Source organism: Lampetra fluviatilis, chromosome 41, assembly GCF_964198595.1.
Source record: "Lampetra fluviatilis chromosome 41, kcLamFluv1.1, whole genome shotgun sequence".
In the NCBI taxonomy this organism is placed as follows: domain Eukaryota; kingdom Metazoa; phylum Chordata; class Hyperoartia; order Petromyzontiformes; family Petromyzontidae; genus Lampetra; species Lampetra fluviatilis.
In genome coordinates, this window is record NC_136315.1 from 8059865 (window position 1) to 8074848 (window position 14984).

Sequence of the window (14984 nt, forward strand, 5' to 3'; positions counted from 1 at the left end):
AACATGAGCACTGGGAAGACAAAGGTGGCCAGGTGTGTTGCTGGCTATACCAGTAACATCGCCCTCTTAGCATGCCTCAATACTGTAGGCGTTCACGACCAGATTGTATCTTTTGATGGTGTATGTGTGGGAGTGTGTGCGTTTCAGAGCCAACACATACAGAAGTAGGTCATTAAATAGTACAATACACTCCCTAAAACAATAAATCTAATTTATGTGCCACGTTCACCGCGTGTACATGTCCTGGTTTATTTTAAGCGAGATTTTTTTTGTAAACACAATAGACTTGGCAATGTTACGGTTTCAGACGATGACAATAAAAATAGGGGCCCCTCCTGATCGCCCGGCTCGAGTGATTTCCACCAAATGGCGTGCTGCCCCTATTCATGCCCTCAATTTATCATCCACCAGTTTTAATATCCCAAAGTGCACCGCCTCTTGCAATGGATCGGCGGGCGTAAATGTTTACGCAGAGTGCAGGAACGCCGCTGGTTCCCTACCCAAAGTCATTGCGGAGAAATTTAATTTGCACGCGGCCTCATTAGTCAACAACAAAGCCAAGGTGTGCGGAGTGAAAAATATAAAATTTACTGGCGTTATTTTAATTTTGGATATCTGCTGTGGAATACTTTCCACAACACTACATTGTGGAAATTCTCAGCTGCTGCCATGAATTCACGTCCATCCCTGCCAAGGCCTATGCTCACCAAACGCGAGCACCGTTCATCATTTGCATTCGTTACCAATAAACACATCTGGCTCATCATCGTCAGCCGTGGCGAATCCACTGCTGGATGAAGGCCTCCTTCCCATAGCGGCCACCGCGGCTGCTGCCACCTATCGCGATCCTGCAACGTAATCATCCTGCACATCAAGCAATGTGACCGCGCCATATTTCTCAGAGGGCGTACAGCGACGGTGTGTTCCATTCTTTGGCTGCCACTCCATTATTATTATCATCCCTTCTTAGTGACGTGTCCCTGCTGCCAATTCACAGAGTCTATGCACTTGTACATAGCGATGGACAGATCCATGACGAATCCTGTTCAAGCCCAGCGATTGTTAGCATTTGCTGCTCCGTCACCATCCCAAGTTGTGAGATCTAGAGCTGTTGGAGACTGGGGGTTGTGGTCGTGGTACACCGAGGGGGATTAAATATCAAGATGCCATGACCATTCTTGTACATATTCGGCTGGCCATAGGGATGGCGACGCCATTTGCAGGCAAATTCAAGACGGTTTACATCAACAATCTAAGTCAGCAAGTAGCTGATTTAAAAGTAATTCTCAGCAATAGATGCAAATTCCTCGCAGCACGAACAGACAACATTGATGTCACCACTTAATATTACGTGCCACGTATTGAATTGTATGAAAACATACAAAGAAATTCATTCAAATAAGTATGAAGCAATATTTATGGTAATATTAGTGCTCAAAACCATACAAATGAGCCAGAGCAAATGGAGAAACAAATCCAAGGGACTGATTGCTGCCACTCTCGGCTCTTGTGAGCTGTTGGCCGTCACAACGCTGTGTGGCAGAAAGGGCCCAAGACTTTGGGTGTCATCTTGGTAAGCAAAGCATGCTGGGATTCCTAAAGTGTTATACTATTGTTGATGCCATTTCGCCATACGTATCATTAGTCTGCAAGTCTATGCCTCCAGCGCAGGAATATTGAGAAGCAAGATAAGTGATACAAAGTTCAGTATCATGCAAACAACTTAACTCACAGTCAGTGTCTCCCTGTTTCAGCTATGAGCCACTGGTGGAAATTCCACATTCCTATGTAGGAAATGAGTCTGCCCTTAGGACAACCAATGTTGACTTCTCACACAATGTGGTCATTGATTTTTTTCAACCCAGGATGGGTGACGGGGTTGAATCAATATAAATAAGAATCCAGATGAACTTGTTCATAATTGAACAATGACAGAGATTGTCTGGATGGATAGTACCAGGCTGGTCAGTGTGGTCAATAAAAAATAATATTGCTTTTTCACAAACGCCAAGAGCATTAAAAAACTTAAGAAAAAACAAAAATGATTGAAAGAGCTGTCTCAGCCAGCGGCTAAAGCTTTCACCTTGATCCCAGTCACGGCGGCGCTATGAAGACAAAGAATTCTAAAAATCTGGAGTACATTCGAGAGCTGTGTTGTTTCTGTCCAAACACGCTCGCACATTTCTCTCACGTTTGTCGCGTACTGTACAAAGTTAAACAAAGATCCTTTTCTTATCTACAGAGCACGGTTACAAACAGAGGACTTAAAAATACGTACGTCGCATATCCGACCGTCGCATATCCACTCTGACCAATTTGCCGCCCACACCCCGTGCAGTGATTCTGCACGGCTGTGTAACTGTAATTTTTAAATCCTTTATATTAAGTTCACTTGCTTGCTTACGCGCTTACGACCGTGAAAATATTTCGGTCGTTTTTTAACCCACTTCCCGTGATCCAATCGAGCTGACATTTTGCACACAGACTCGTTGTGCGTGACAATTTATTTTCGTGAAAATTTTTTCCAAAATTTTACATTTTTTAGGAATTTTTTTTTATATTTAATTACCAATTGCTTAATGCTGCCAGGCAATCATCTGACCCATAGGTGGCAGCCATCTCAAGCCAGAGGACGAGAGGACTCTAGCCACCACGCATATAAAGGATTTATAGTGAAAAACTTTGTTTTTACGGGTTAATTTTTTTGAAGATGCTCACGTACCCGCCCCTTGCAACACATTTTCGCTTTTACCTCAATCCTCGGTGAGACTGATGTGCGATGTTGCACTGTGCGCATCAGTAAAACATTTTTTAAACGACCCCTCGAATGGATTCACGGTGATGTTTGCCTGCCTCCTTTCACAAGTGTGAATGTTTGAAACGTTACGAGAAAATTAAGCTCCCACATCCCACGTTTCACTTGGTGGACAATTTAAATCGGTAGACGGGTTTCCTGAGCTTGTGTATATGACATGTGATGGCAAGTGCATGATTGTATTTCATTTCAAAGGAAACATGATACCCACAAAGACATCAGCATGCCGAAATCTTTGGAACAAATTTGCATTTCATCAGTGCCCCACCCATGTTTTTTTTTTTCAGAATACTAGGCCATGATAGTAAAACCATAATAGACTTTCTAAAAACCCACACTTTTTGTGGCATTCAAGATACGAAGTTAAATTTCCAAGATGACAATCCAATGTAAAAAAATCTTATTTAATCGTGATTTGAAGCTTTCGTGACTGCAGGAATCCATACTCTTTGGTTCTTTCGGTAAAGTCACGTAAGTAGAAAATAAAATAAAATAAATCAGGACGTTTCGGGCGCAACACAAGCGTGACTTTACCGAAAGAACCAAAGAGTATACATCTTCTTTATTTGTATTTACCTAGTGGTGAGACAGTGGCGAGTAAAAAGGGCCTAAACATTTTGGTGAACTGGACTGAAGGTTCACTTCGTACGAGCAACGAAGCTCTCCGAGGTGTTTTGGCGTTGAATCGAGTGTTGTTCGGCACGATGTCGGACGTTTCACTTCATGTGCTGGAAGCTTCTTCAGAAACAGTCAAATCTGGTCAGGTGACAGCGATTTCAAGTGCTTTACTCACAACTGGATGGTGACGAGTTCAAATCGCGGAAGGCAGTCACCTCAGTTATCCCACTCAATATTAATCAAGCGGTCATCGTGTGGATGTTTCGAGCCCTGCCACTTACACGACGTGTAAAGTGAAGGCAGTGCAAATGAGCAATACCCCATTGGTCACTTGAGCAGGGTACACCGTTTGATATTATTAGGTTTTTCTCAGTAAAGTCACGTAGGTAAAAATTAAAATTAATAAAAGTAAAATAAAATAAATATAAAATAAAAATCACGACGTTTCGGAGGCAACACAAGCTTCCATCTTCAGGTGGAATTTTAATCCACCTGAAGGCGGAAGCTTGTGTTGACTTTACCGAAAAAACCTAAGAATATGAATCCTTGCAGTCACGAAAGCTTCAAATCTAGAATTAATACACCGTTTGACTTTGGATTTTGAAGTTTTAAAAAGTTGAATGGTGCAGCCCTGCAATCACCTGCTTACGCCACTACGGGCAAAAGGGTCTCCCCGCTAGAGAGCTCTAGAGGGACCCACCCAGAGTATTTTGGTCCACTCGTCCACACTGATCAGAAGTCTTGAAAGAGGTGAGAGTAGCCACACTTTACCCCACCATATAAACCCTGCTGATTAACTGCGGTGAGGACAACTCAAGAAACTTGACCATTGCTTCAACTTTCAGCTGCCATGCTGGGAAAGAGAACTGAACTCGGGATTGCAAGTCCTGTGTGCCCGCCAGAACACCACATAAGTAACAGTCAACACAATATTTCACAACAACAGTAAAAAAGAAGGTACATACCTTACAAATTTCTCTGCCAATTTTTCCACAAAGTGGTAGATTTCACCCCAGTGGTGTTGAATGCTCCCAGACCTTGCAGTGAAACACACGCACACGGCAACACATCCCGTTATTAAGTCTGTAAAACGCACGTAAAATCTAATGTGTAGTTATCATTTCGGCAATGACAGTCACGCCACATTTCACATATCTGACGGTTCACATATAAATGTGTCGAAACCCTCCACCACCCGACACGGCCAATCAGTAAATACTACTTCAGCCCACGTGACAAATCCTTTACTGATTGGCTGTGTCGGGTGGTGGAGGGTTTCGACATATTTATACTTACGCGATCTAACCCAAAAACCTTTATTATGGATAATGTTGGTCGCGAAAGCCTACGTGTTAAAATGTTTCATTGTACTCTAATGCATATACAAAGGGGCCGGATGTGTAATTTTCACAGTTGTGTGAAGTTGCTTTGTAAAGTGGGTCATTTTTTAATTAATATATTTCATTCGATGCAAAAAAATGCAAAGCATGGAAAGTTCTTTAAAATACAATATTAAATATCCGAAGGAATATTTGGCTACCTGCCTCAAATCCTTTGAATGTTTTTCCTTATGCGTTCATCGGTGGTGCAGTGCCACGACCTCTGAATGTACTTTAAGCTTCATTACAGCATATCATAATTTGACCTTCAAATATCCATGTAATTCAAACTGCTAGGAATGAGATTCACTGAATGATGTTTGAACGTTCACTGCGTAGGTTTTAACTGCTTTTTGTGTTTAGTTTGTTGTCCTTCCCCCGCACCTCCAATGAGCAAGGTTGGCTACGTACGGTGCGAAAGAAGTTCAACATACATACATTGTAACAGTTGTGTTGCTGCGTTGGTCTCCAATGTGTTTTTCAGATTGTACTGCATCACACCTTCGGAGAGCTATGCTTAAGAATTGACTTTAATCCTCACTTGCAAATTATTTACGTTATGCAAAAACGTTTCTAAAAAAGGATACTTAATACGAAGAAAGTAACCATGTGAAGATTACGGTATTTCATTTTGAAAAATGTAACAATGAAGAATGTAAACAAAAATTGCTTTAATTAATTTACAATTATATTTATCGGCGGAAGATGGTTTATGACCCAAAAGAAATCCAAGGTGAATAATGGGACTGCAGAATAAGATGAATATGTGCATTCAATTTAAATGAATAAAGAATGATTCTGGAGTGACAGTTGAGAGGGAAATTATCATGTAAAAATAAAACTGGTCATGGCAATGATCAGCAAGGAAAAAGCATTTAAAAATGATTAACTTTATATTTTTCGTATTAATTTGCATGACAAGGTCACCAAAAGCTCCATCCTGTATTAAGTCCATCAATGACTGAAACTCCAATCGGAGGAAAGAGTCCACAAGAGAAAGAAATAACTTCAGACTTCTTGAATCAATGGGATGTCCTCTTAAATTGAGATAAACTGCCAGCGGAAAAATGAGTTTGAACGATTAAGGAAAGCGTTACGATTCAATCTTTCATGGATTACGTTTCGAGTGTCTCATGGCTCTAAAAGTGCCATCGCTGCCGAAATGAAAACCATGCAGCCTCGCCACAAGTCGTCAAACGGTTCCAACTTTGACGATTACATTTCGGTTTTGTTGAATTACATCACCGAAAACATCTGAGCAAGCGCTGTGCCATTTTGCACAGGCAGGGCCAGTACTTGCCAAACCACATTTTACTTGTGCCTTATTAAAAATCAGTCTGGCAATATCTGATAATCAACAGAAACACTTGGGTATTAAGTTACTGAGTATAAGTTACATAGGAAATGTAACGTTGCATTTATCTGAAGATAGAACATATTATACCATTCTATTATTGTGCTATACAGAAGTACTATATTATTTGGTTCTTTCGGTAAAGTCACGTAGATAGAATAATAAAAGTGTGAATAAAAAATAAAAATAATAACAAAAAAATAAAATACAACAGTACTGTACTTGATAATTGACTTTTTTACCCTTCTATCTGGCAACAAAACTGACACCTTTTTTTTACAAGGAGTCATGTTTGCATAGACCATAATACCTGCACCCATGTGAGACTAGGCTCTAAGGAAAGCTGTCTCGGGTGTGGACCAATCAACTTCAAGGACAGTGCACATTATCAGAGTTATCTTTTTTGTTTGCATTATGACTGCAGGTATTGTGGTCTATGCAAACATGACTCCTTGTAAAAAAAAGGTGTCAGTTTTGTTGCCAGATAGAAGGGTAAAAAAACAATTATCATATTTTTTACTGCCAAATGAGGTTCCAATGGAGTACTGTACTTGATAAATAATTTAGTGATCACATTTAAATCTTTTCAGCAGGGTCCTGCCAGCATTTGGATGTTTGGCCAAATCCATTCATGCGACTTTGGCTTCACCAGACAGGGGTTACATTCAACACAACCCACCTCCTGACGTTACCTTGCAGTCCCATGCCGATACAACACCTGGCAAGCATTGGTGTGTCACCCATGGCAAGTACATTACTTAGCAGGCTTCACCTGCTTAGCTTCTCAGCTTCAACAAGCCCGAGTGTATTTGTGGCGATTTGGTTGTAAGCTAAACTGAAGCACCGTATTCAAATATTTACAACACTCCTTGTACAGTATACCGTTTGTTTATTAGAAGCAAAAGCACCCGTGCATTGTGCAAGTAGCAAATCGAAAATCCACTGCTGGATGACGGCTTGCATGTCCAAGACACAAGCACCCAAAGACTTGGACGAGGCAGCCAACACAAAACTGGGACAAACATTTGCGAGTACACAACCACGTGGGGGTCGTGGGGGATAATTGACCACACTGCACCACACTGGTTAGTGCATGTTGGTGAAGGAAGGGGAGCATAGGCACGGGAGCTCATAAGCAGAGTACTGTACAACAATGGACTTTGTTGCACTGCTGTTTCCAGTCCACCACAATGAACGCAGCAGCCTATGAGCAGCCGAGCTGGTTGCCTATCCAGGCTCAGACCTGCTTAGCTTCCCAGATCTGACGGATGATGTCACATATATGGTTGAAATTGCCACGTACATTAAAAAATAAATAATCTCGTAATACGCAACTACATTAATAATAGCCACTACTGTGACAATAACTACAATTGTAATAACGTATGAGAATGAGTTTCCCCCCTTGATTCTGGCCACAAAACAGGTGTTAAGATGATTAAACACCAAACTGAAACCTTTTACAAGAAATGATTTCTGCATTAACCACAATGCTTGTGGTCAGAATCCAAAAAAAACCACAACTCTGATAATATATGCATTGTCCTTGAAACTGATTGGTCCACACCAGAGACAGCTTTCTTTTGAGCCTCGTCCCAAACGGTGTTAGACAAGAGGAAACCAAAAGGCATACTTATGATCATATTTTGGTACTGGCAAAGGAGATCCCATGATGTAATAATGTAGTTTATAGCAATACGACATTAACTTGATCCCAGGCGTAGGAATGTGGAAACTCCACCACTACCTTGACTTAGTATCGTCAAGCCTCGCTGAACAACCCAGCGCAACATCTACAGCGACCCGTTAACGCTGGCGAGAATTGAGCTGCCTCGCTTGGGACACAGGAGGTTTGTGGGTTCGATCCAGAGCCTGACACGTGGTTTGTTTTTCTCGGAGCCCTCTGGTTTTTGCCTTCACGTTGAGACTCAACACGCGTTTAAGAGGATTTTTGGGCTGCTCTAAATGTCCACGTAACACGCCAATTTGTTGAGCTATCATTTGTGGCCAGGTCTCTTATGAAAAACAAATCTACAGTATATAGCTCAGTGGGCCTTACCTGTTAACATGAAATTTGTTTAATTTGGTTTTAACCACCCGGTGAATATGCCCTGCGTATTGCCAACAACAAAGAAGAGAAGCAGCAAGATGAATAATAGGGCAGTTACCCTGCGAATCACCACCATCAACAGACAAAGATCCCCCGTATAGCTAACAGACTGTTGGGGGCAAGTGCTGTTAGCGACTGGGGGTGGTGTGACCAGAACCACGCCCGGCCGCCTTTGTCTCCCCGGTTCTGAAGTTTACACACCGCACCAACTCATTTAACGCAGAGTCGAGCGCGATCGGTTCAGATAACCACCGTATATACGACGATGGCTGTGTGCGGGAACGAACTCTGCTCGTCGGATTCGTAACGCAGCGCGCTCACCACTAGCGCCACCGCTCCCCCCACCCCACCACCATCAATCCTTACTTGTCCAAGACGAGGTAGAGATCGAAAGCTCCCTGACACTGGCTCCCGCCTCGGCCCGTCGGTCCCGCCGTCGGAGTTTCAGCCCGGGCAGCGCTCACCACTGCGGTCGTCATCATCATCATCACCACCACCACGGCCACCACCTTCATCATCATCATCCTCATTCTCCCCGTAGTGCCCATCTTGCCACGACGGAGCTCTGCAGAGAGCCGCCCGCTAGAGCCCAGCGCACTGCGGCCGCAGCTGCAGATCACATTCTAGGCGCGCGGCATGCTGCAAAACTCTGCCGTCTTTTCCGATTCCCCACGTTTGCTTGCTTGCCTGCTGCTACTGCTGCTGCTGTTGTTTTCCTGGTCTTCCCTTTGTGCTTCGCTCGCTCGCTCGCTAAGTTTCCGAATTCCGTTACCAATGTCTTCGTCGTCGTCGTCACCCTATTGTGTTGCTCCTTGTATAGACATCTGGATGTTGTATTGTAGTGTAAGTGTCGTTGAATGTATAGACGGATATATGATTTAATTTTTTGGGGGAGGGAGGGAGGAGGTGGGGGGGAAGTGCTTAGGAATTAACAATGATGAATCGAAGGGAGCTCTGCACCACCACCCCTCCCGCTTAAACTCTCTCTCTCTTCCAGCCACTGCTGGGAGCGCAGAGGAGGAGGATGGGGGTGGTGCTGAGCTCCCATTGAGAGGGAGGAGACGAGAGGGCGAGACGAGGCACGTGACCACTCTTCCTCCTCATCACTCCATCTCCCTGCCACCACCACCCAGCTTGCTACAACCACCAACAACAACAAGCAGCTTGCTACCACCAGCACCAACAACAACCAGCACCAACAACAACCAGCACCAACAACAACCAGCACCAACAACAACCAGCACCAACAACAACCAGCACCAACAACAACCAGCACCAACAACAACCAGCACCAACAACAATCAGCTTGCTACAACCACCAACAACAACCATCTTGCTGCAACCACCACCAACAACAACCAGCTTGCTAACCACCACCAACATCAACCACCACCAACAACCACCAACAACAACCAGCACCAACAACAACCACCAACAACAACCAGCACCAACAACAGCCAGCTTGTTACAACCACCACCAACAACAACCAGCTTGCTAACCACCACCAACAACAACCACCACCAACAACAACCAGCACCAACAACAACCAGCTTGCTAACCACCACCAACAACAACCACCACCAACAACAACCAGCACCAACAACAATCAGCTTGCTAACCACCACCAACAACAACCAGCTTGCTACAACAACCACCAACAATAACCATCTTGCTGGAACCACCACCAACAACAACCAGCTTGCTAATCACCACCAACAACAATCACCACCAACAACAACCACCAACAACAACCAGCACCAACAACAACCAGCACCAACAACAATTAGCTTGCTAACCACCACCAACAACAACCAGCACCAACAACAACCAGCTTGGTACAACCACCACCAACAAAAACCATCTTGCTGCAACCACCACCAACAACAACCAGCTTGACAACCACCACCACCAACAACAACCAGCTTGCTAACCACCACCAACAACAACCACCACCAACAACAACCACCAACAACAACCAGCACCAACAACAACCAGCACCAACAACAACCAGCTTGCTGCAACCACCACCAACAACAACCAGCTTGACAACCACCAACAACAACCAGCTTGACAACCACCACCAACAACAACAACCAGCTTGCTACAACCAGCACCAACAACAACCAGCACCAACAACAACCAGCTTGTTAACCAGCACCACCACCACCTAACTTGCTACCACCAGCACCAACAACAACCAACAACAACCAGCACCAACAACAACCAGCTTGCCACCACCACCCAGCTTGCTACAACCAGCACCACCACCACCCAGCCATCACCAAAGACCCACCCGCCCCACGTAGCAGCCTGTGTGAACAGACTGTTTGGGGCAAGTGCTGCTCGCGAGCACCTATGAAGGCCGCCGGCTCGCTGTTGCGAGGTGGGCTGTCATCAGCCGTCACCACAGTCGCACGAAGGCAAAGGTTGTGCGTGGGGTGAAATATATTTCGGTTTTAGTCTGCAACAACGATGTTTGTTGTGACCTTGAACAAACAACAACAACAAAAACATTGCAATGCATCGTACGACGTGCAGCTCATTTGTCCACTGCTGGATAAAGGGTCTCTTCGCTGATGTGGTGGGTGGGTCGTTACTTAGGCCATGCTACGTTCAATTCGCACCCGGGCCAGCCTGACATCGGGAAGAGGGAGGGGGGACGGGCGGCTAAATATTTTCCGAAGCTTAGCCCCGGACAGCTCCCGATAAAATTAATCCCTCGAGGTACATGGTGGTCCAGATGTCTTGTGACCCCAACCTCCCCCCCCCCCCCCATTTAATTCTATAAAACTTGATAAAAAATTTTGAAAGGTTAATTTAAAACACATGAATATGCAAAGGGTGAAACATTTTTAGGGGTCAATTAATTGGGGGGGGGGGGTAACAATACATCTGGGCCACTCTGTAAGGGTCCATCCGGACAATTCATATTGCAGCACTGCCCCCCGCTACACACAACGACAAATTCATAACACATCAGATATGTTTTTCCACTTATATACTGTATTTATAATGAACACTCTAAGTTGAATTACGTGCAGCCCTTTGTTATTACACCGCTGGATGAAAAGGGCTCCCCACGCCGATCGTGAGAGTTTGACCATACTTCACCACTCTGGCCAGTGCGGTTTGGTTCAAGTTCAAGTTCATTTATTAGGTATAGCCCTGTGAGCCATTCAGCTCTTGAATCGGGTGCAACCGCAACAAACAAAAAACAAAAACATGAACAAAAAACATCTTAAAGTGAATATGTGACTAAGTGCAAACAGAAAATCCAAGAAAAGACAGCAAAATATTGCAGAAAAAACACCGTACACCAACACTGTGTGCAAAAATCCCAGTGGGATGCAAGTCAAACAACAACAACAACAACCACAAGACAGCTTAGATTAAGGCCATCAGTCTAACTCTGTACTACAACAAACAAACATGGCCAAACCAATACACTTTTCGAAATCACCAAAATAAAGCCATGAAAGCAATGAAAAAGCAATCATAGGAACTGTTGGTGAAGTGAGAGGGGCGGGAGGTGGGAGGGGAAGGCGGCAGGCTCAGAACTTCAGAGATCGCTTTTTTTAGTTTGCATGTTCACCACAAGTATGTGTGGTTAGTGCAGACACGATTCCTCGCAAAAGGTTTCAGTTTTGGTGTTTTAACACCTTAACACAACTGTTGTATTATTGCCAGATCGGGTGAAACCTATTGTTATGTCTTCTTGGTTCTTTCGGTAAATTCACGTAGAAGGGAAATAATTAAATAATAAATTATAAAACATAATAAAATACAATTCTCACGACGTTTCGGCCACAACGCGAGCAGCCGTCCTCAGGTGACGAACAGGTCTGTCGGAAAGACAGCGTCTGAAATGAAAAAAAAACTATTGATATACTTTGATACTGGCAAGGGAGGTCCCATGATGTGGCTGCTCACCCCGAGCCCTCAATGTCCCTGGCAGTGGCATTTTCTTTGTGCTGTTCGCCTTTTGGCGTCCTCTGGTCTGACACCGTTTGAGACGAGGCTCTAGAGAAAGCTGTCTCTGGTGTGGACCAATCAGTTTCAAAGACAATGCATCAAATACTACCAAAGCATGTTTTTTTTTGTTTGCATGTTCACTTCAAATATATGTTGTTAATGCAGTATACGATTCCTCGCAAAATGTTTCAGTTTGGTGTTTTAGCATCTCAACACAACTGTTTTTATTGCCAGAAAGGGTAAAACCTATTCTTATCGCTGTTCTTGTTGTTGTTGCTGTCCCTGGTAAGGAATTTAACTTCCTGCAGGGCCTTGTTCATAGCGCGGTGCGCTCGTGAATGCGCCACCGCCTGGCCAGGCTTGCAACAATCGGTGAGAGGTCAATGATAAATGTACTGAACCCCGCCATAGTAACATGGAATTGTCCCACCAGAGGTATGGTTCCCCAAACTCCAGTCTTCGCGATCCTCCCCACCACGCTTACGGCTTTCCACGTTTACCAATTGACTCCCCATTCAATTGAAAATTAACTAATTCCACGCTGTACGCGTACGTTCCACGTTATTTTAAATGGAAAACCAATTTCTTTACCCTTGCACCAGCGATTAGCACGCTTGGATACGTACGGTGCGAAAGAGGTTCAACATACGGTACATACACTTGTGTGAGTGCGTGTGTAAGTGTTCATCGCGTATGTGTACGCGTGTTACATTTGACGCAGACAGCCTCAATTGCTTAGCGCGTCACGTGGGGCGCCTGTTTAGCAATCATCGGGCGCGTGCAGCGTGGGAACGAGTTAAATTGCGTTTGAATGGTGATAATAAAATAATAAAAATAAAACATAATAAAATAATTCTCACGACGTTTCGGCCACAACGCAAGCAGCCGTCCTCAGGTGAAGAACAGATCTGTCGGAAAGACAGCGTCTGAATGAACACCACCAGGCTTGGCAGCGTATATTTAAGCTGGGTTGGAGGGGGAAGAGCGCCTTGACAAATGAATTTGCATATCAAGAGGAATTTAGCATATTTATGGGAAATGCAGATATGGGATTAGTAATTACTTATGGAATGCGTAGGTGGTGGGCGGGGGGTTTCAAAGTCATATTATCCCCGTGCATTATGCAGGACTTTACCGAAAGAACCAAGAAGATGAATCCCTGCAGTCACGAAAGCTTTAAATCAAAATTTGAATGGTGAGTCAATTGGTGAACGCGGAAAGCCGCAGGGAGCGTGGTGGTGGATTGCGAGGACCGGGGTTTAGGAAGGCCTGGCGTAAAGGTGTACCGTGCGCAGGTCTACACGGCAACAGCATATGGCTGTCGACCTTTCTGTTGCAGCGGGAATAAAAAGTGCACAACGGGATGACGCCCTCGCGTGTGCGTTTGAGTTATTTTCCTGCGGAGCAGAGAGACCGCGTGCGCGTGTGGGTGGGGAGCGGCGTTGTGACGCGGTTAGCGCGTCGCGCTACGGACCTGGCGATCCGGGTTCGATTCCCGCTAACGGCCAACACCAAGTGACGATTATCTGAGCTGGGACTGGGCCTCGCCTAAGTCGACTCGGCCTCAAATGAGTACCCGGTGCGGTGTGTTAACATCGCCGCTGTGGGGAGACGAAGGCGGTCTGGGGTGGTGCTGGCGCACCCACCCCCTCGTGTGCCGTTCCGGCCTTCATAGGTGCTCGCTAACAGCACTTGCCCCAACAGTATGTAAAGGCTATACGGGGCATCTTTGTGTGGTGGTTACTGTGCACGGATTACCAGCGAGATAAACGTGAACGCTTCGAAGCGAATTATTTGTTGACGTCCCAAATGCAATTCAACGTGCCAGCACCATTGCATGTACATTTACCTTTTTATATGAATTCGTTAATTTCGTGAGTTTTATTGTTGCACGTTCCGTCTGTTACTCAACAGCTACTAATCGTGTAACTATTCACGTGCACATTTAAACACTGCTCAGTCAACCAGATGCTGGTGACATCCTCCCCATGATGCCCCTTCGTGGCGCTGTATATCCGAACTGGGTCCGGGTCTCTCGCAGTTCAACTCAGCCTAAAATGAGTACCGAGAAAATCAGCACTTTGGGAGACAATGCGGTCAAGGGGCCGTCCATAAATGACGTCACGCACCTAGGGGGGGGGGCAGAAATTTGTGACGATGTGTGACGAGAGGGGGGGGGGGGTTGGAAATGTGACGTCAAACCAAAATTCGCAACTTTAAATAAATATATAATTGTTATAACAACACTAATTGTGATAACAACACTCCTACAACATCAGAGTGCAGCGCCACATTAAATACGCACGACAATGACAATAGTTTAAAGCGATTTGAAGCATGTTTTATTTTAAAAATGGAAATGTTTTTTTTTTGGGGGGGGGGGGGGGCAGAGCTTTATGACGTCATATTTGAGGGGGGGTCTGGCTTTTTGTGACGCCGTGTGACGAGGGGAGGGGGTCAAAAATCGTCCAAAATCGCGTGACGTCATTTATGGACGGCCCCAAAAGGCGTGTGCCTTGCTACTCATCATACCACCTCGACGTGCGGCGTCCTGCCTTATAAGGTGCCCGCTAACAGCACTTGCCGACACGAGCTGTAAGACTTAACAGGGTATCGTTGTGTGTATGAAACATCATCAGGTGGTACTCATTTTATCGACCTCGTAAATATTCGAATGCATGGCAAGGCAACAAGCGTGGCCTGGATTTGAGCTCACGATGGGGAGCACTGCTCCC

At 44.9% G+C, this 14984-nt stretch overlaps 1 protein-coding gene across 3 annotated transcripts in view; it reads right to left on the bottom strand.

The window, feature by feature from the left end:
- Positions 1 to 9260, bottom strand: part of LOC144946516 (anthrax toxin receptor 1-like) — a 90090-nt gene extending 80830 nt beyond the window's left edge. For all 3 annotated transcript variants that reach the window (XM_078875479.1, XM_078875478.1, XM_078875477.1), the window contains exons 1-2: positions 8643 to 9260; positions 4399 to 4470 (exon numbers count right to left, since the gene is read on the bottom strand). In XM_078875479.1, coding sequence (XP_078731605.1) covers positions 4399 to 4470; positions 8643 to 8824 — 254 coding nt within the window. In that variant the 5' untranslated portion in view covers positions 8825 to 9260. The remainder of the gene's footprint in view (positions 1 to 4398; positions 4471 to 8642) is intronic.
- Between the last annotated feature and the right edge of the window lie 5724 nt (positions 9261 to 14984).